At 39.3% G+C, this 20,828-nt stretch overlaps 2 protein-coding genes and 1 long non-coding RNA gene across 7 annotated transcripts in view; 2 read left to right on the top strand and 1 right to left on the bottom strand.

The window, feature by feature from the left end:
• COG2 (component of oligomeric golgi complex 2) overlaps positions 1-13,736 on the top strand; it is a 32,279-nt gene extending 18,543 nt beyond the window's left edge. The window contains exons 12-18 of the mRNA XM_009567066.2: positions 275-426; positions 1,818-2,018; positions 2,848-2,920; positions 3,517-3,659; positions 5,870-6,009; positions 8,134-8,314; positions 9,956-13,736. Coding sequence (XP_009565361.2) covers positions 275-426; positions 1,818-2,018; positions 2,848-2,920; positions 3,517-3,659; positions 5,870-6,009; positions 8,134-8,314; positions 9,956-10,057 — 992 coding nt within the window. The 3' untranslated portion in view covers positions 10,058-13,736. The remainder of the gene's footprint in view (positions 1-274; positions 427-1,817; positions 2,019-2,847; positions 2,921-3,516; positions 3,660-5,869; positions 6,010-8,133; positions 8,315-9,955) is intronic.
• Positions 13,737-14,525: 789 nt separating this feature from the next.
• The window catches only part of AGT (angiotensinogen), a 47,554-nt gene continuing 41,251 nt past the window's right edge, over positions 14,526-20,828 (bottom strand). For all 5 annotated transcript variants that reach the window (XM_054061386.1, XM_054061383.1, XM_009567082.2 and 2 more), the window contains exons 3-5: positions 17,018-17,282; positions 16,416-16,560; positions 14,526-15,587 (exon numbers count right to left, since the gene is read on the bottom strand). In XM_054061386.1, coding sequence (XP_053917361.1) covers positions 15,396-15,587; positions 16,416-16,560; positions 17,018-17,282 — 602 coding nt within the window. In that variant the 3' untranslated portion in view covers positions 14,526-15,395. The remainder of the gene's footprint in view (positions 15,588-16,415; positions 16,561-17,017; positions 17,283-20,828) is intronic.
• Positions 15,610-20,108, top strand: LOC128851627 (uncharacterized). The gene is made up of 3 exons (XR_008448972.1): positions 15,610-15,972; positions 17,829-18,059; positions 18,823-20,108. It is a non-coding gene; the product is annotated as an uncharacterized LOC128851627 (long non-coding RNA).

Below are 20,828 nucleotides of genomic sequence, written 5' to 3'. Positions count from 1 at the left end.
TGTTGCCGGCAGTTTTTTATTCGTTTTGCCTGCACAGCTACAGCAAGACTTATTGGAATTGGAAATCTAAAGCAATGAGGAACTGATATTTTAAGGATTTTTTTCAGACAATGCTTAATAAGTGCTCTTCTTTATTGTTTGTGTCTTTGTGATTGTGTCTTTTTGGAAGATTTCTGTTTTTAACTTCTTTATGTCTCATGTAGTGCAGTTACAGTATGTTACACCTTACAAAACATGCTTTGGAACTTAACCATTTTTGTCTGATTGTTTGCAGCTGGCAGTTCATACTGTCTTTTGGCCACTCATATGGTCTGGACAAGTCTTCTGAAGTGCTGGTCAGATCAGATGTTTTTACCATTATTAGCACACCGCTTGTGGAAACTTAGTTTGCAAATTTTGGCACGCTACTCTGTGTTCATTGGTGAGGTAAGAGAACAGCATGGTTATGGTTTTGGTAATTGAGCACGTCCATCAGCAAGAGACCTTTTGAGATAAAGTGTGTGAACCTGTTTTTAACACTTTTTTATTTTCTGAACTTAGATCTTTAACAAAAACACTTTCAACCAGTTCATGAGTTTGTTTTTTATAAAAAGTATCACTGCAAAATATTATTAACCACAAGTACCAGTGCTGCTGTGGTATTACTGTCTGGTTGCCAAGGCTGTACTTCTGTATGTGCTCAAGGCTACCTCTGCCACTAAAAAAGTAGCCACAATCTTTGGGGCCTATTCTGTTTGTGTGTTTACTCATTGATAGAATGAATGAGACTGAAACTGAGCTAGGTGAAAACTTGCCCTGCAAAAAAAAAAAAAAAAACGGGGGAAGTGAATTGTTGAAACTGTAAAAGTTTCACGTGCAACTGAGTATCAATGACTCCCTGGTTCTGAGCAGGAGACATTGTGCTTTGCTTTTCTACTCCCTGCTTGCAGCCACACAAGTTTCCCCATTTCTTGTGTCATAGAAAGACAGCATGATAGAATAACTAGGATTTAAAGAGAGTTCTGGAGGTCATCTGGTTCAAATTCCTGCTCAAAACAGGGCCAGCTTAGCTCTGTGCAGAGACTTTTCAAGCTGAATTTTTATTATATCCGTAGAAGGCTGTTTCATGCCTCTCTGGGAACCCTGGTGCAATGACTGACCACTTTTTCCTCATATTTGATCAGAATTTCTCTTACTGCAGCCCATGTCCATTGCCTCTTTGTCATTGTACCTCAGGGAAGTCTGATTCCCAGTGCTCTGTACATGCCCCTTAGATAGTTGAAGACAGCAGTGAGACCTCCCTTTATCCTTCTCTCAAGACTGAATGACTCAATTCACTCAGCTAAATTGCCTCATGAAAAGTGCTGGTAAGTACCAGAGTTAAAACAGAGTAGTTCAGTGAAGCACGTGCACAGCACCGGGCTTGTGGAGGCAGAAGAAAGGGGTTGTTTGGCAGCAGTAAGCAATTATTATAAGATTTTTGTATTCCAGCATATGAAAATAAACTGTTTCGGCAAAGCAGATAATGATCAGATTTTTGATCTTACGTATTCTTTTAGCGCAATAGTTCATTTGAACACCACACAGGTGAAAATTGCTGTAGGACTGGACTGTCCTCTACTATAGCGATAAATTTGCTCCAAATCATCCAGCTCCTTAGTGTGCCAAAAGCTGTTTTAAAAATTTTTTTTTTACATAATTTAGGAATGATGATATCCCTTGTAAATGTGGCATTCAAATGCTGAAAACTTACAAGTCCTTTATATACCATTTCTATTTTGTCCATCTTTAACTGCCTTAACTCATGCTAGGGTTCATATCTGAATTTGATGTTTCAGGTTTCTGTAAGGCCCATTTCCTCTGAAAATACGAAGGAAAACAAAAAATCTTTGCCAGTTGGTAGAAAAGAATCTTCTGTAAGCCTAAACTCTGGTGAAGACCAAGGGAATGGATCTTCTGCAGAAATTCAGCCATTGCCTTCTATATCTAGTACTCAGTTGGTGTATGTTGCTGCAGATCTGGACAGACTCCAGGATCAGGTTTGTGCTTGTAACTGTACTTACAAAAGAGTCTTCCTTGACCTATGTGCCAATATTCTTTGGCATCTTATTAAGGACGTTAAATTGTTCAATATAATGTACCATAGAGGTATTTTCTTTTATCTTGATTGCTAAAACTGGAGTAGTCTGATACAGAAAACCATCACCTGAAACACATGGTCTAATCTATGCTTTTTTGGAATGTCAGATTACAGAGAAACCCCTTTAAGTAGTTAAACTCCTTTTATCAGTAGCTGCTGGACTTAACCCCTAAAACGATAGGTTTCTGCTCATTTTTAGTGCAAAGCATCGCTGTCCCAGAGTTTGACCTTTGCTAGTAAAACTTCTGTTGCTGCTCAGAGTGTGGTGTGATATTCAACTTTAATATTTTCTTATAAATGTTTACTGATTTTAATCCTCAAGGTTGAAAACAAGGTTTTTTGATCATGGTTGTACTTTACTAATGATCCAGAGTCTTGAGAAGAGATGGATGGTATTAATTCTTTTTTTTTAAGTGGATATGACTTCTGTGTATTTTTGGTCAGTAAGGCTGAGAGTTCTGTAAGTTGTAAGCTACATCTGGGTTGATAATGTTTTGTTAATTCTAAATTATTTCCTCCGAGGACAACGGTAAGTTTGGGGATTTACTGCGTAGGCCTTAATTGCTGTGAATACAGTATTCTTCTAGTACTGGTTTCCCATCAATGCAGTAAAAGCATAGAAAAGATTGAAGGTATCTTTTGGTGCATTGAAAACTTATAGAATGTGGCAAAAGTAATTAAAATATGTTTATAACATGACTGTATCTCTTGGGGTTTTTTTTGTTCAGATTCCTGACATCTTAGAAATGATTAAACCAAAACTTGAAATGATTGGATTCAAGAATGTATCTTGTATTGCAGGTAAAGCTGAGAGGCTGAATTGAGTCCCTTTCCCAAATCCCCTCTGCCAACCAAAGAAAATCAGCTTTTACACTCCAGAGGTTTTTTAGTTGTGTTAGTTTTGAATTGGTAAATAGACACTGTCTTGAACAGATGTGTTGAGGTTGGAACAAGTTTGGTTAAAATTGGGCGTGTTATTTTTGGTTTTGGAAGTAACTTGTTATTGTCCAGTAGTTTGGCTGCTTTTCAAGGAAGTGGGGGACCTTAGACTAGAATATTCATATGATGTCTTTATAAATGCCTACTTGTAAAGGAAAAGGGGAAGAAGTAAAGGGAGGCTTTCTATTATCCAGAACCTGGAGGATGAATGGAGAATGTTACTTTACCCCTTTTTTCTTTCCTTCTCTCCGTCTGTTTTTTGGGCTGAGGAATGGTTGATGTTACAGGAGGCGTTTCCTAAATGATTAGCGTGCATTTATTTATTAAGCATCCTGTATTTGACACCAGCAGCCAGCTAGAATAGAGTGTGAGATTGGGATAATGGGGAGGTTCATATAATTTATGTTGTGATTGGGCAGGGTAGCTCAGTTTAAACTTTAGCATTTTTACTTCTATAGGAGCCTTGGAAGACTCAAAGACTGCTTTATCAGCCTGTGTGCCTACCTTGAATAACAGGATTATCCAGGATCTCAGTGAATCCTCCTTTGCATACCTGAAGAGTGCACTGGAGGTTCCAAGACTATATAGGAGAACCAATAAGGTCAGTGCTGGTTGCAGATGCAAAAATAAATCTCAGAAAGGTCTGTGTTAAGAATGTTAACCAGTATGTTTGAGTTCTTCAGGCATATCCATGTCTGCTTGACCATCGAGAGCCCTATTAAGTACCTTGAGATAATTTATTGGTTTACTGTTTAGCCCATTGAAAAGGAAAAAAACCAAGTCTTTTCAGAATTTTAGGTTGTGTAACAATGATGAAGGCACAGGCCTGAGACAGAGGAGTAGAATTGTTGATGTGCAAACCAAAAAGGATTAGTGAGAGTAAGGGCGTCTTCTTTGTCACAGTATATACCTAAGATGCAGTGCTGCTGAGCATTAGGCTTCTTTTGACAGGATGACACTTCTACTCCTGTGTGAAGAGACTCCGTCTCAGTGAGCTATCTGTTTGGATTTGATTAAAGTATCTTGCACAGAATGAACAAGATGAGAATGGCTATAAAGAGTAGTTTGTTGAGAAACTACTGAAAAGTAATGGTGAAATACAATACCAAAACTGATTGTCTGATCTTGGCTTGTTCTGCTACTGTGATTTGCCTTTGCCAGTCTGTACAGTTGTTTGTTGGTTGTTAGCTTGGTATCATTCAGGCAATAGGAAAGAAAATTGAGTAACGGGAACCACAGACTGCTATGTCCCTGCCCAGTTTGGACACTGAAATGGGCAAGGCCACAGTTCTTTCTGATTTACCCCTCTCCCTTTGCAGTCTTCCTACTTGATTGTGGGATGGTTTTGGTTGGCGATGGGGGAGGGTTGCCTTGGCTTACAAATTCAAACACTTTCTTAGCTATAACGAAGAAACTGCACTGCCACCAGCCATGCTGTACTTTTTCAGTGTCTAAATGGAAACATTTAGAACTGTTAAGTCTAGTTCTTTCAAGGATATTAAACTTTCTTTGGGTGGTAAACATTTAGGGTAGCTGGAAGAGAAATTGTTCGTAAGGAAATAGTTTATTTTTATACTTCAGTTTATTATTATGGTTTCTCACTATCTTAGTTTTAAGGACATACTTAATCAGAAATTATCTTTAAAAAGAAGAAACAATCTCAAGGCTCAAATTCATCTATGTAGAGACTAGCTTGTTTTGTCTTTAACACAGAGTATTTTTGCTTAAGGAAAGAGTAGAACAAAGTATCTTAGCCCAAGAAGGGTGAAAAACATGACAACCCTACACTGCTCAGCTCAGCCGACTGAAAGCAAACTCTGAATAGTGGTTTAGTGGTGCACCACCATCATGTCTTGGTTGTCCATGGTATGTTTAAGTAGATGTCAGACTAACTGCCAAAACAAAGACATAGGCCGTATCCAACTTCAATTCAGTTGAATTGCTAGCTTGAACTGTGTACTCTTTGAGTGTGACTGCATTGCTGTCTTGAGCATCAGTATAACTGGAACAAGATGACTTGAGTAGAGAAGGTACATTATTACAGTCATGTTAAGTTCTAGCAACTTATTTTTACTATGTCTTAATACTTTGATTTTTCAGCAGAATTCAGAATTTGGCATGAGGACAGTCTTTGCAGGAGTCAGATGTGCAAAGACCTTTTTGCATGGCCAAGTTCTAAGACTTAAAAATCTAAGAGGTTAGTGAGGTATTTCAACATCAGGGATTTTGTGAACCCTGGCTCTCTTCTGTTGCTTTGCAATGCAGGAGGTTGACCCAAACAATGTGTGGGTCATCTCTGAAGAGGTGGAGCATTCTGCAACCAAAACAAGCTGAGAAGAAGATAGTGAGGAGTTATTAGTTATCCCAAAAGCATTTTTTTTTTAAATAAACTAGGGGAATAGGATGGCATAAGAACAGAAGTAACAATGTCTTCAGCTTAGTGAAGTATAGTACAAAAATAGTAGGTATTTTAGCAAAAATATAGTAGACTGTCTACTTGGCTTTCTCTGAAATCAATGTGAGCAGAAAATGTGTTCAGGATCATGCCCTGATAATAAGAGTGGCATCTTTCAAGAAGATTTTGTCATTTTGAACCTTGTTCTATATTACATCTTGTTGTATAACACTACTGAATGTTTCTTCAATGGTGTCTTTCCTATGTATGATGACTTTTTCATTGATGTGTCATGAGTGGAGTATGCCTAGGTACAGGCTTAGCATTTTATATATGTGCTGTAATTTGGTGTTGATGCTTTCAGTAAGCAAATTACCGAATCTTTTTCCCCACCTTATTTTTCTGTCATCTACCAGGAGGTGCCAACTAAAGCTTCACCTTATGTTGACAGTGCTCTTAAGCCCTTCTACCGACTGCAGAATGAATACAAAAATATATTGAAGCAGCCCATGATTCATCAGTGGTTGGAAGGTGCCCTCTCTGAAAGCACACAGAAGTAAGACAACCATGCAGAACATTCTTTGCATTAATTAAAAATTCCAGTGTACCATCTTTATTGCTGCTGTTTACCGCTATTCTTTATACTTTCTGGTCATAGGTGGTAAGATCCGAAGAGTCCATATAGGTTAAAGTGCAATGCTGGTGTTTTCTGTCTGTGCTTACGTGGTTTTCTTAATAATTCTTAGCATATTATTTTGTGTGTTGACTGCTGCTGAGCATTGGATTTATGTTTTCTGAGAATTACCCACATAATACTGAGGCTTTAAATTGTAATCAGAACGTGAGCTTTTTCCTGACCTTTACTTCCTTATCCCTCCCTACTGCTCCACTTTGGGCACCTCTCAGGTACTTGTTAATGCCCAATGCATCCACGGCTCATTGCAGTCACTTCTTTTGGTTTTTCAGAATGAGCTTAAAATTATAAAACAATCTTGACACTCAAATATTCACTAACTGTCCTTAAATTTATTCTGAAGTATTTTAGACGGGGGTAAGCATAGATTGGTCTGGATTCCACTGGCCACTTCCATTTTGCACAAGACCTGCTTATTCAAGCTTGATGTCTTTTCTTTTAACCAGTTGTTAGTCTGTAAAAAGAAGCTTACTCTTAACCCATAGCAGTTATGTGTAAGTAACATTGCTGAAGGACTCCAAAGGTTGATGGAATGTCAAGTCACATGCTTGCAGCGCTATCTTAGAGGGAATTCCTGTCTGTCTGTTTTTCTGCCTTTTTTCCTACTAAGCTTTGCAGTCCAGCCTGTTCAGATCCCTTTGCAGAGCCTCCCTACCCTCCAGCAGATCGACACTTCCTCCCAGCTTAGTGTCATCTGCAAACTTGCTGAGGGTGCACTCAATGCCTTCATCCAGGTCATTGATAAAGACATTGAACAGGGCTGGACCCAGTACTGAGCCCCGGGGAACCCCACTTGTGACTGGCCTCCAGCTGGAGTTAACTCCATTGACCACCACTCTCTGGGCCCGGCCATCCAACCAGTTTTCAACCCAGGAGAGTGTACCAAGATGTGAAAAGAGAGTATGGTTGACTTTTGTTGCTATGCTTCTATTTTTTGTAGAATGGTATCTTGAAACATTTTCCATGGCTCTGGCAAGGACTTCTTTAGCCATTCCTGTCTAATTATCTCTTTAAATAAGTCTGCCTCCTTTATGTTGGCTTGCTGTTTAAAAGTAAGCATTGGGAAGATTATTTCAGCTTGCTTAATTCTTACAGTCATAGTTTGATTGCTGTTCCAAAGAGGCTCTCTAAAAGTTACACATTTTAGCAAATTATAGAACATAGTTCAATCTGCTCACTGCTCTTATGGATCCTTTAATTTCCCATTGTTGCTCAAAATAGAGCTCCTCTTTAGCTGTTCTTAACAATTTGCTGTCCTGGGCTTCTGTTGATCTATATGATGTTATGCGCTTCCTAAATAGGCATGAGATTTCAGTCCATAAGGCTCTTTGAAATTTTGAAGTTTTGTTGTTTTGATTGTTCAACAAGTTGATTTATTTACCTTGTTTGATTCTGTTCTTTCTTTAATGTGGATCCCAGTATGTGGGAAGCAATGTTTTATTCTGTCTATACCATTTCTAACTCTTCCTGCCGCCTTCCTGAGAGCCCTGTTTACATCAGTTTCTTTTTTTTAGAAACAAGCATTTCTGACTGGTGGGCACTTGTATGCTATCATATACATGTATGCTTCTAGAACTTGTCTAAAACTATTTATTTTTTAGTCTGTCAGGCTCTTGTTCTCTTCATAAAAGGAATTTTACTTAATGCTCTATTAGTTTTAAATAGAATCTGATTCAGACTGTTTGAAACTAAGCAATTGCATTCCATGATCTGTATTGAGTTCAAACATACTGAACAGGTAAAAAATGTTCTGATGAGAAGGAGTCTTCAACACTGAATGACAATCTTCAGATTGACCTCTGGAACTAATGATGGAAATATTGATTGGTAATAATGGAAACATAAATAGCTTCCTTTCAAGGAAAGCCATTCCTCCTGGCATTGTTCAGCAATTTTCTCAGTGCCAGTGATGTATGGGTGTGTATGAAGTAGGCTCTTCTGTAAAAGTAATTTTTTTTGCTTTCTCATTAATCTTCCTTAATTTAGGTATTATGAAACCGTATCTGATGTGCTAAGTTCTGTTAAGAAAATGGAGGAGAGCCTAAAAAGGTTGAAGCAAGCCAGAAGAACTGTAACTTCAAACCCAGTTGGTACAAACGGAGGCATGAGTGATGATGATAAAATCCGACTGCAGCTGGCCTTAGATGTTGAGTATTTTGGAGAGCAAGTAAGTTATGAGAAACAAGTGTGTTTACTGTTATATTAGTGGTTTTGGAAGAGAGTAACATAGAGGAGAAAGGGAATATTGACTTGTTTTTTTTCGTTGTGAAAGCTTTATTGGTGTGGTTTTGTGGTTTGGGTTTTTGTTTCGTCTTTTCACGTCTGTATACTGGAGGGGCTTGAGACCTTGCTGACTGTAGGTACCACTTGAGCAATGCATGCTTTCCTGTTCCTTGTAATACAAATGCAAAGCTTGTATTTCTTACCACTCAAAATTCAAGTACTGCTTAGTGCTCAGAAGCACAAAAACGAAACTGTGTGGACAGATCAAAGGGCAGGGACCTTCCTTAGTCCTGGTGGAAACATGTTTATGGCCCTTCTTTTGTTTGCCTTCTCTCTGGGTACTTCCAGCCTTGATTTACTGCATAGTCAAGGGTCTGTTTACAAGAGCTTTGAAGATGTGAGCCTTATTTGTTGTGCTGCCTAACTGTAAGTTCCTGTCAGTGCCAAATATGAAATCTAAAATAACAAAACAAAAGAAGAAAATATTGCAGGAAAGGTGTGCAGTAGCTATATTAAATTGTATAAGCATACAGTTTTGTACTGATTTATTTCTTATATAGATATAGAAATTAGCAAACTTCCAAGTGCAAGTCTGCGTGGTTGGTTGCCAAGCAGTTGTTGTCAGTGTTTATGAGCAGATGCTGTTGATGCATTGTAACAGGTAGATAAAGTCTGCCTGTGTGTCAGCAGATGCTTTTCTCTTATGAGACTTATCACAAAGGAAGGAGAGATGTGGGTGGTAGTATGGAAACCTCGCTAACAAGAACTATTATTTGGCAGTTTTTGGCTGGGCTTGCGATTTTGTTCTGTTATTCCTATTATGTGCACGAGCATTACTGCAATGTGAATTTAAGCTGAACCGGGATAGATTATTTATAATCACTTAGGAGCTGGTTTCATACTTGTGAATGTTGCAAAGAGTTCCAGCAGCAAACACCTCTTCAGAATCATTTCATTATGGCTTTATTTAGATCCAGATTTTTCTTTTTCAGTGCGCTCTTAGTTTCCTCATGGCTGTGGTATTTCTCATGGTATTTTTCTAATTGTCAGAGCAATAGATTTCTTGGGTAAGAAATGAGTTGTAGCAACCTCTGTGTTTGTACTTATTTTCATTCTCCAGGAAGTTCATGGGTGGAACCATAGGCCCTTACGGCCTGCTGAAATGCTATCATCATACTATTGGCTATTCTTGGATGTATTCATGTTTACCTTAAAATTTGCCCAGAAACCTCATTTAGGGTTTGGGGAAAAAAAAAAAAAAAAAAAAAAAGGTGCATTAAAAACAAACTTACAGCCAAGTTTTTCTTTCTGATGTTTCATTGGAAAACTTCCAGCTGGCTTTAGTTACACGTTGACTAGAAGATGGTTAAGTATTTTCCTACAAGACACTACTTAACTGAAAAGACTTAACTGAGCGAAGTTGGGTACAGATTTTTTTTTTCTAGTGTGCACTACATGCCGTTGTGGGGTTTTGCCACACGTTGATGCAGTAAAAAACACATGCTTTGTTAAATGTTTTAAGAACAATAATTAATGAACTTTTGCCGTTTTAAAGAAAATTAATGTTTCTTCTGTGTCTTTTCAGATACGAAAGATGGGTCTGGAAAGAAGCAGCATAAAAAGCTTTTCAGCCCTTGCAGAGCTGGTTCTAACGGCCAAGGATCAGGCTACAGCAGAACAATCCTAAATATTTTTGAAAGCATGTGATTGAATATAAATAATGTCTCTAAAAGACAGAGAGAATTTATTTCTTCTTTATTTTACCAAATAAGTAGCAATGAAGTGCTTCCTAATGTACCTCAAGCAACAAATATGTGCATCTTCTGTCAAGACAGGCTTGTTTCACTGAAAGACCGAGAATTTACCATAGTTTTCCATTATATGGAAATCAATCAAAGTTTCTACTTTCTACTATAGAATAAAAGTAGAAGAAAATGTTTTTTTTATTTTTGTTGTACATCTTAAAATGTAGAAGAATGAACTTATATGAGGAAAATAATATGTAATAAATGTCTTCCTAACTTCTGATGTCCCATATGTTTTTGAGTCATGTGTGTTCATTGATAGCTGTCAAAAGCTTTCAAAGGGACTTTATTCCAGCTCTTCTGGAATGAAGAAAAGTGCTCACAGGAGTAGGAATCTGCATTTCTTGTTACTGCTTTGAACTTTGTTTCCCTCATCATGGGATATGGTTAGCTCTTGTTTGGGTTTTGATTATTTTCAGTTTAATGATTGGGTTTTTTTCATGGACCTTGTTGATGAGAAGTGCTGCATAAAGAAAGCTCATAAGGTACTTTACATTTCAAAAATAATGTCTAGTATCAGTATCTAACTTACTGGGTGTTACATTCAGGTTGCCTGTTTTTCTTTAAACTGAAACTTAATTCACGAAGGGAGAATGTATTCAGAGTTGGCATATTTCTGATTTGTATTATTTTGTCTATAAGAATTCAGGGGAATATTTTGCCTGAATACATAGAATTCTTGCAACATCAAACCTAGCTCCTTCAGTGCTAGGAAGGAGCTATATGCAACATATAGCATATGGGAGCATGTAGCAACAAATATGGAAGTCTTTTAAATGGTAGAAGGATTAACAAAGAGCTGTCTCGAACCTGGAGTGATTTAGCTATGGATGCTTTCATATGTGAGGGATGGGTAACACAGTCTCAGGACAAAAGGAGATGAATTTGAGGCTTTCAAATTAATTTCAAATGAGAGAACGCCCTCTTTGAGTTAAGGAAGGTTTTGTTTATGGGGTTTGGGGTTTTTTTCTCCTGTGAGAGTTTAACACCACAATTCTAGTTCATGTTTATTAATTAAAAATATCCATTTCTTCCTAGAGCATTTAGAGAGCTTGGGTCTTAATGGGGGAACTGAAGATGATGAAGATCTCCCAGGTACTTGGGGATACGGAGTTCATAGCAGGTGGCTGTTAGGTAGCACTGAAGTTGTAGTGAGCAAACCTTTCACAGCATGAGGCCTCTTATTCCTCACGTTTGAAGAATTGACCATATTTTATTTGAGAAGACACAACTATGTGATCACTGTGCTTTTGAAACAATTGGGATAGGTGATTATTATGACTGTTCTAAAATTATTTTATGAAGGGAATGTCATGGTTTATCCCCAGCCTGGCCAGAGGGGCTGTGGAGAAAGTACTACTGCCTAGAATTCTGTTGGTGCTTCTTGGGTTAAATCTGAGTAATGGAGGGCTTAGGTACACACTACTGAATAAGTGTAACATCCACTGCTATGAACAAGAAGTTTCTTGTCTGTGTTATGTTTTTCCAGGCTTCTGTTTAATGAACCAAGAAAGCTTGGTCTTCCTGCACCTCTCAAATTGCTTTTATTGTCAGGAGTAGACATGTCTTGCTACCATCAGCTACTGTTGTTTTCGATGATGTTTTCTTATTATAAAATTAATATGTAAGTTGTACTCTGAGGCTGATACTGTTGTATTGTAAATGTATTGTACAACTTCTTGGTCTGGAAGATCTGTGTGTCTGTAAATATAAATTTTTGTAACAGCTGTCACAGAAGTAGCAGATTCTGAGATCTGTGTATACTAGTGACTGACAACACGACGACTTTGTATTCTCCAAAACTGAGGAAAATTATACAATCCGTGTACCAAACCAGAAAAGGTGTGAAAAGGTTACTTGCCCTTTTGTTGTCTGTGATTTCCCACATCTTCCTGAAATGACAGCACTTCCTACTTGTCATCATCATCTTGCTGAGTATACAGGCTGAATTCTGTTCTTTTCCAGTGAAGACCAGCTTTGATTTCAGGGCAGGAAATAACATTGTATAGATAATCAAAATTAGTGAATAGTCCGATGATTGCTGTAAATGTCTGTCACTAGTTTTATGCAATTTCTCCATCTTTTATTTTCGTTCGCTTGAATAGCATTTAATTTTCTTTCAGTGGAATGCAACATTAGTTAAAAATTTCTGTAATACCTCTGTTGAAAGAATGAAGAAATGTGGATTGGCTCTGTCTTTGGTAAAAAGAATTTTAGCATTTTCAAATCGTGTGGATCAGTCTGGAGGAGAGGATCTATCATGTAACTAAGCGTGTTGTGATAGAGATGTCTTCTATTATACTCTTCCTCCTTCTTTGTTCCTCAGATTTATTAAGTGCACTTCACTTCTTGACAGTAATGCAGATTTTGTGCATTTTTCTTCTTTGTGTCTAGGACTTGTAGAAAATGTGCTATGCCTTTCTAAGTCTGGAAGGAATTTAGCTGGGAGAGGTTTTGTATAATAGCATTGAGGAGGGAAAGAGTGGTAGCATGTTTTCCTACAAAATGGTAATTAGATTCTCAGGTTTGTGGGTTATATCAGAAGTGGAACAGACTGTTACCACCTCATCACCTAAAGATAACTCACAATAAGTGTATTTGGCTGGACCACTCAATATTAAGGAATATTTACTCTCCTTTTTCCATCAGCAGTTGCATTTTCATACTTGGACTGGAACAATGAGGAAGCAAAGTGTCTAGATTATTATTTTTTTTAAGGTTATCAGCATAATTGTCAGCTGTGCTCAGGGATAAACTAGGTTATTTTGATGGAAATTGGAAAGCCTGTCCTTGTCTTTGTTTTCTTTCTCTTGCATCTGTTAGAGCACAATTTTAGGCGCTTCATTCAATCAACTGTTGAGCTGTAGACTGCACTTGAAAGCTCGGTGTGTGAATGATGCTTCAGATGCTTGGAACGTGCATCTTTGTGTGCCTGGCAGAGGAATTTGGTCCAACTGGAGACGAGTGAAGAGTGTAAAATGCCATAAAAGTTTTAGATGTAAACTTAATGTCAGAAATGAGTCTCAAGAGAGTATTTATTGTTGGGGAAGTGGAGAGATTCAAGAGTGGAAGTTGGGATTTAAGGGGGTGGGGTTTTTTGTTTTGTTGTTGGGTTTGGTGGCTTTGGGGGTTTTTTGAGTGTGTGGGAAAATGGGTACATGTAGCTTAGCTTTTTGGTACTGTAGCATGTGTTCCATCATCTCTCTTCCCAGTCTTTGTTCTGGCCAGTATACTTTCAGTTCCCTGTCTCGTCCCTGTCTTCTTCCCTTTTCTTCTCTGGGGTGCTAGTGGAGAGGTTATCTCCACCACAAAGTTTCTTTCCAGAAAAGTGTTTGGGTTTGTGTCTGGTGGGTTTTGTTTGCTTTTCTGCCTGTAACCGCCGTGGAAGGCATGGAGTTCTCCAGCAGCCTGCAGCCCCAGAGTGAATAATGCTGATCCGTCCCAGAGTTTACTGCAGCGTGGCCAGCAGCTCCCTTTTGTTGTCCTCCATCTTCACCACAGAACGTTTTTTGGTTCTGAAATCTTATTTGTGGCTGATGCTGCCTTCTGACTTAAGTGAGTAAAGGGAATAACTTCTAAATTACTATGAACACTTGGAAGCTGCCTCTTTCATGTTTACAGCTCTATTGTTGGCTGTATTCCATAACGATTTGCACCTTGCTGTCTTCAAAACTATAAATCTGACTTGGAGCAAGTTTCAGAAGCCAGAATAAGAGATGTAGTTATGTCCATAAACCTAAATGAACTGTGGCAAAGCGACTTGGAAGTGGTTTTATTTACATCTTTCTGTCTGCATATTTATAGTTAATTGCGCCTGTACATAATACAAGTACAGCATTGAGATGTTAGAGCATCTGGAATACATACAGTATAACTGGATAAAGATGTGGATGCTGTGTCACAGCACTTGAAGTTCTAGTATTCTTGAGAGCGAGTTGTGTTATTTATTAGTCATTTCCATTAAGCTCTGTCTTGTATCTACATCACCAATAGCGAGCCATTGTGGGTTTGGATTAGGTAGACATTTGGGCCACTGTGGATGACAATTGGCTACCGTGCTCTGTGGGATATGTTTGGCATTATATACCAAAGAGGTTTGCAGTTATTTTCTAAACACCATCAGTGCTGAAGACGAATCTAGAGATAAGCGTTGGAAATCCTTGTTCTACAGAGATGCTTTCCTTAGTACTAAGATTTCACTTACAAATTCCTCACGCCCTGACTGAAGATTTGTCTAATAATCTGTAGCTCCAGTTTATTTCAAACCTTTGACTCTAAGAGATGAATTGGACCACTGAAATCTTTTTACTCGTGTGGCAGCACGTCCACGGTTTATACTGGTATAGATTGTTGCCATTACTACTGTTTTTAAAAAAACATATGGTTTGGATATGTTAAAGTTTACAGATCTGGACTCGAACTAGTAATACTCTTTTTCATTGTAAGGCTATAATGCCTTTCCAGTTAGAAAGCAATCCAAGGAATGGAATAATAAGCCTTATATTTTTCTTCTAAAAAATCAAATGTAATTCTGCCAGCCTATGAGAATCTATTCCTTATGGTTTGTTAATGCTACCAAACCCTATTTTTAGTTTTTCTACAGAGTTAAGAAATGAACATATCCATCTGGGTTGCAGAAAGAAAAAAATTCCTCTAAAGGTAGTTTTGCTTCCAAGGCAAAAAGTCCTGTCTCAGTGGGATAAGCGAAGCCTGCCTGTGCTGTTGGCAGCATTTAAAGGAAAATGTTGCTGGTGAAGCGAGAAATCTCTCTGTATAACTGTAAAACTTTCACTGTAATGTGAAAGAGGCACTCTCTTGCAAAAGTGATCAAACCGAAAATTAAGAAGTGATCCTCTTCTATACTTTTTTACAATAAATGCTGCTTGTGCTTATAAAACTATTTTCTAAGTCAATGCCCTGTTGGCTACTACTTTGTCCCCACTGCATTAAAAAAGGAAGCTGGAGACAGAAGGCAAACCAAGTGGTTATAAGGAACAAAGAGAACGTGAAGGAAGTTTGAGTCACCTCAAGTGAAATAGGTGAACAAGGGTGAAATATTGCAATGTTTTAGCTTTCAAAAAGCTGTATTTCAAACACTACCTGCTTCATCTCAAAGCTATGTAGAGCACTCAACAAGATCATAAAAATAGCAGGTGAATAAGAAATAGGTGATGGGAAACATGGCACCATTCCCCTCCTCCCTATCCCCCGTGCTTGCATTTAAATCCCATGCAGTGGGTTTGTTACTCTGCCAAGGAAAAGCATTGCCCTAGACTTCTCTTCCAAAACAGCTAACAGGAATGGCTTGTTCAGTGTTACTTCTAGGAATTCCAAGTCTCCCTTCTGTGCTGCGGGGTCTTCTGGCTGATCTGTTCCATCACTGGTCAGTTTGAAAAAGGCTTTATTTATTACCTGTAAGGCAAAACATATAAGTAAATCCAGAGTCATCAAAGCACAATAGTGAAAAGGCAAATTAAGATTTAAATGCTTTCTAGCACACAAAATAATCAGTAACAGGATAGACTCCATGAATGTTTCAAAATGATCTTGGAGTACTTATTCCATAACATAAAAAAGCTTTACAACTGCTTGTACGCTGGGGCTCTATGACATTCTCGTACCCTTGAAGCCCCTGACAGAACTTTAAAGGTAGGACACCTTCTAAAAATAAAATTAAATAAAAATAAAGGCATTCAAGTTACACTTCTGGAACATAATTTGCCTTCTTTTTAGCAGCCATCTCCTTCAAGCTCTCCCTTCTTCCCCTTGGGACTTGGATGCTGGAGCCTGCCTTCAGGTAAGGTCATGTGCAGCACATGCCTGCGTTTGTGGTTTTTGGGAATAATCCTGAGGTGATGGAGGCTTATCCGCAACAGCCCAATAGCTGCAGGCTCTATTACTCTCTCCAGCTGTGGTAGCTGGAGGTGTTTGAGCTGTAGGTGGTAACAAATCCAGTCTAGTTTGTACTGAGTATCTAAGCATGCTCAGACCTTAAACTTCTTTTCCATGTTGCATGTTGTTTGCTGCAGTGACAACATTTGAATAGTTTAAAGCAAACCTCTTCCTGCTAATGGGTTAATCTAAAAAGTATTCACTATGATTTAGTCATCTGGGAAGTCACCTACTAGCATGTGTCCCCCCATGGCTCTGACTGGTTTAATCTAGGTAAATTTATACAGTTAAAGAGGCTGAAAGTGAGCGGGAGGCATATTTTTTAAATGTTGGTGATAAGTACTGTACCTTTCCAACAGTTAGATTGACGTCACTTATTTTACTGAGATCTGCTCCCTTCCCCAGCAGTGCAGGCAGTTCCATATCTGCAAGAAGCTCCTGTAGATCTGAGCTGCCTTCTATTGTTAACTCTGGCAGCGTTAATTTAATTTTTCTGCAAAGAAGAGGGAGATACAAGTGAGTGTGCGCTCTCCACTGTGAAAGGATAGTGTTTGGGCAGTCCTGGAGAATGGGCATATAAAAACAGCCACAAGAAGTGCTAAGTACATGGGAACAGGCAGCTACCAAGGGCAGAGGAGCATCACGTTGCTGTTTCCAAGTCGGCTCCAGGTACTCTGTTAAACCCCAGATCGTCCCACTTCATGGGTCCTGTGTTGTCAGCTATGGAAAGGCACTTAATTGTTTCCTTGAAATGCCCCCAGTCAAAAAGCTGATGCCACTGAAGCTGAGCTCCCTCGGAATCTGCCCCGCTGGGTTTGCAGGTGTTTCTCTCTGTGCTAGGTGTTAAGCCTTCCCTGGCAGGATGTGACCCTGCCCAGCTAGTAGACAGGCCTGCAGAGTACACCCTGTCTCGTTCATCCCTACGGGAGGACACATGTGCCCAAGCTTACCTTGGGGCCAGCTGCTGAAGCAAGGCTGAGGATTGCAATGGCAGCTCAGGCTCCACGTGCTCCAGGTCACTGCCCTTGATAGGCTGCAGTAGCACCAGCAGTGCGGTCCTGCTGATGGGGACTTCCACTACAGAAAAAGTCCCGCTGGCATCAGTTTTGTACATGAGTGTCCCTGTGACTGACAACATAGGAACCAAGATCTTCGTGTTTGAATCCACCCAGAATTCCTGAAGCTCTTTGAGCCGGGAGGCTTGCTTAACGTTCACTGAAAAATAGATTGAGAAAGAAGGAATTGATTCTTCTCTTTCTTCACTCCTCCCCTCTGCCCCTTAGCAGATACATATGTTTCTGTAAAAACAGCACATTGTGTATTAGACAAGCTATGCACATAAAATTATATTTAGCTGCTGTAAACATGTATCCTGCCTTTAATATGCCTTGAGGTAGCATCAAGCACAGGGTGGTGCAGGCTCACAGTACAGGGATCATGACCATCAGGACTGCAGCCAAAGCTGCTATATTTCTGCTCGCTTTGTGGCTTTTCCTGGCTACAGTATTTCTGTTTGCTTGGTTACATATCCATTGGGGAATTAGGGACAGCCCTTGCTGCAGGAGTGCTCTCAGGCAGCGGGATAGGTTTAGGAGAGAGGAGGCAGTGCAAACACTGGCTGAAGTCTCACCGTTGGGGGTCTTATGAACCAAAGCAATAGTCAAGGTAGTAACCATAACACAGAAGTGTCAATTAAGCAAAGAAGGTTAAAAAGGACATACCTGAATACTTGCTATACATTAATATTAATTTCTTACCCAGTTCACAAGTTTGGGAAGCCTTGCTCTCACCTCCTGCTACCTCTGTGTAACCTCTGTGCATCACAACGTGTCATCTGCTCACTGCCATAGACCAGTGCTGCTGCCCAGTTAGACATTCAAGAAAGTACTGCCATCAGTGAGAAGGGCAAAAATCAGAAATCTCAATGTTGCTGTTCAGTGGAATCAGGAAAACATATGTCTTGTGGTAAAGAAAGGTCCTCCTTGCACTGAAGTAAGTAATAATGGCATAAAATAGAAGATGATCTAGCTCTACTGTTAACCAGTCTATTCTCCAATAAATCCAGATAAATGCTGAACCATAACATATTTTATATGTAGTAGGTGATTTTGCATAGGAACACTTATATTTTAAATTACCTTGCATAAAAAGAGTATTTAGGCACTTTCATGCACTTCAACTTCACCAAAAAGAAGCGACAGGTAGGAAATGTGAAGGGTGTGAGCAGGACAAAGAATAAGGAAGTAGAGCTGTCCGCTTTTTTCTTATCTTGTAAGAATAAGAGATACAAGCAGAAAGGAGTTGCTTTCACAGAGTCTGTATAACCTGCAGAATTTATTCTCACAGGATAGCAGAAGTCAAGACTGTAAAAGAGTTAAATAAAAGGAATAAAACAACTGAGCATTCAGATAGCTGAATGTATTAAGGTGGGATAGTAGTTAGTTTAGGTCTTGGGAAGGATGTTGCAAAATCTCAAAGCTCTGCTATTGACTTTGGGACTGAGACAATTAATATTGTGCCAACTGTGAACCCTGATGACGAATCAGCACCCCTGTGTTTGAAATGACTCCCTGTGGCCTTCTGCCGGGTGAGGATCTGGACATCTGTGCCTGCAAATACATAAGTAGGCGTGCGTTCCCCTGAAAGAGCTCTAACACATGTTAGCAGTCTTGATATGACTACTTGTTTCTTACAGCTTTCTTTTAGGACACAGAAGAGATGTATTTACTAAAGAAACTCTGCTTTTTTGCCTCAGATACCTGGAACGTACAATGAGAACAACTGAAGATGAATATCCCTTCTGTGGAAGGTGATAGCTGACGCATTGGAAGAAATGGTTTCTTACAGTGAGATCTCTTGTATCAAGACACAAGATCTGTAGGACTGGGCAACCTTTCAGCAACAACCATCAGAGCTGGGAATAAACCCATGTCTCCAGTATACAGAAGATAACTGAAGTGAAAAAGGCTGTCAATCACAGAGTGAAGTTATAACCTGGAAGAGTCCAAGAATACTCCGCAGTACTGACTTGGGACTACTGGAAAGAAATATTAGATCTATTTGCTCTGGGTGATGATCTCCATTTTTTGCAACAGAGGCTTTATATCAGCCTGAAAAGCTTAATGAGAGGATGAATTTCTGTGGAAAGACATAACTTTTTACTTAAAAAAACCCCAACAAACCAACAAAAAGCATCCTACCAAATTTCTAGTTAACACTGAAGTTGTTGAAGGTTGTCTCTTCAAAAGACAGTTTAAATAGTAAGGGTGCATAAGATTATGCAGTCCTAGAGTGCTATTTTTATTTGGTAGTTTGTAATTATTTCACACCTCAGGAAAAAAAGGAAGTCTCTAAGTAAAATTTCTGCATTGGATTCTATCTGACAGTCCTGGCTTGGCAGCAAGTCTACAAATTCAAAACCAACTGTGTATACAACACTTAAGACCATTGAAACATTTAGCTGTTGCTTTGTATGGATTTTATCAGACCTATGGCTGTTGATAGCATCACAAGAGCATCTATAATGTGTTTCAGACGAATAAAAGGTACTTTTTCCTTTCTGTAACTATTGAGACAGGCATGAAACATGACAGGTTTGGCTGTCATTGTTGTGCTTCTACAACTGAATGGGAAAGAAAATGCTGAAATCGTCTCCTTTTTTCGTTATGAGAGTTGCTTATCTAATTTCTTTGTTATTGAGCCATTTTTTTCCATCCCACAGGTGGAGTCTACACCAGCTCAAGTGTGCTTTTCTGAAAGAGAAGGTAGTAGAGTGGATCCAGTGGCTCAGACCCTTGAGAACGTTCCTAAGCTAATAAAATCACAAGCTTACAATATAGAAGAAGAGGGAAAAAATATTCTGCTGAAGGAAAACTCTGCTTTTGTGCCCATGCCCAAGCCTGTAACAGGAAAATGATTTTTGCAATATCATCTCTACACTATACCTTACAGGGAAGAGAAAGCTGACACTCACACTCCCAACTCTCTGAGGAGTCAGGGTCCATTAATGACAGCACCTATGAAGGGCAAGGAAAACCTGACGTCCAGTTTATAGGTGGGAAGATAAAGGCACAGTAGGATTTCAAGGTCACTAGACCTCCACCTTTAGCAGTAGAAGCCCACTTAGAAACTTAGAGCTCACTGTAAGTTTTCTGAAATATAGTTTTGGTAGGCAAGCCGTCCAAAACTGTGCAATCTCTGCTATTGCATTCAGTTCCAAGGATTTTGAAAAACAGGTACATGTGGAGGTTCAGTTATGGTACAGGGAGCTTTCATAACGTCATAGGAGCATATGATGGTTTGGGTTGGAAATGACCTTCAAGGTCACCTAGATTGGGAAAAAGCAATGGATGTAATCCATCTGAACTTCTGTAAAGCCTTTAACACAGTCTGCCACAACATCCTTCTCTCTAAATTGGAGAGATGAAGACTTGATGAGTGGACTGTTCAGTGGACAAGGAATTGCTTTGATGGTAGCATTCAGAGAGTAGTAGTCAAAGACTCGACGTCCAGATGGCTATCTGTGACAAGTGGTGTCCCTCAGGAGTCCTTACTGGGACCAGTGCTGACTAATATCTTCATCAGTTTTATAGACAGCGAGATCGAGTGCACCCTCAGCACATTTGCAGATGACACCAAGCTGAGTGGTGCAGCTGGCACACCAGAAGGACAGGATGTTATACAGAGGGACCTGGACAAGCTGCAGAAGTGGGCCTGTGAGAACCTCGTGAGGTTCAACAAGGCCAAATGCAAGGTCCTACA

Source organism: Cuculus canorus, chromosome 3 (assembly GCF_017976375.1).
Source record: "Cuculus canorus isolate bCucCan1 chromosome 3, bCucCan1.pri, whole genome shotgun sequence".
NCBI classification, from domain to species: domain Eukaryota; kingdom Metazoa; phylum Chordata; class Aves; order Cuculiformes; family Cuculidae; genus Cuculus; species Cuculus canorus.
This window is presented reverse-complemented; position numbering and strand designations above follow the sequence as displayed.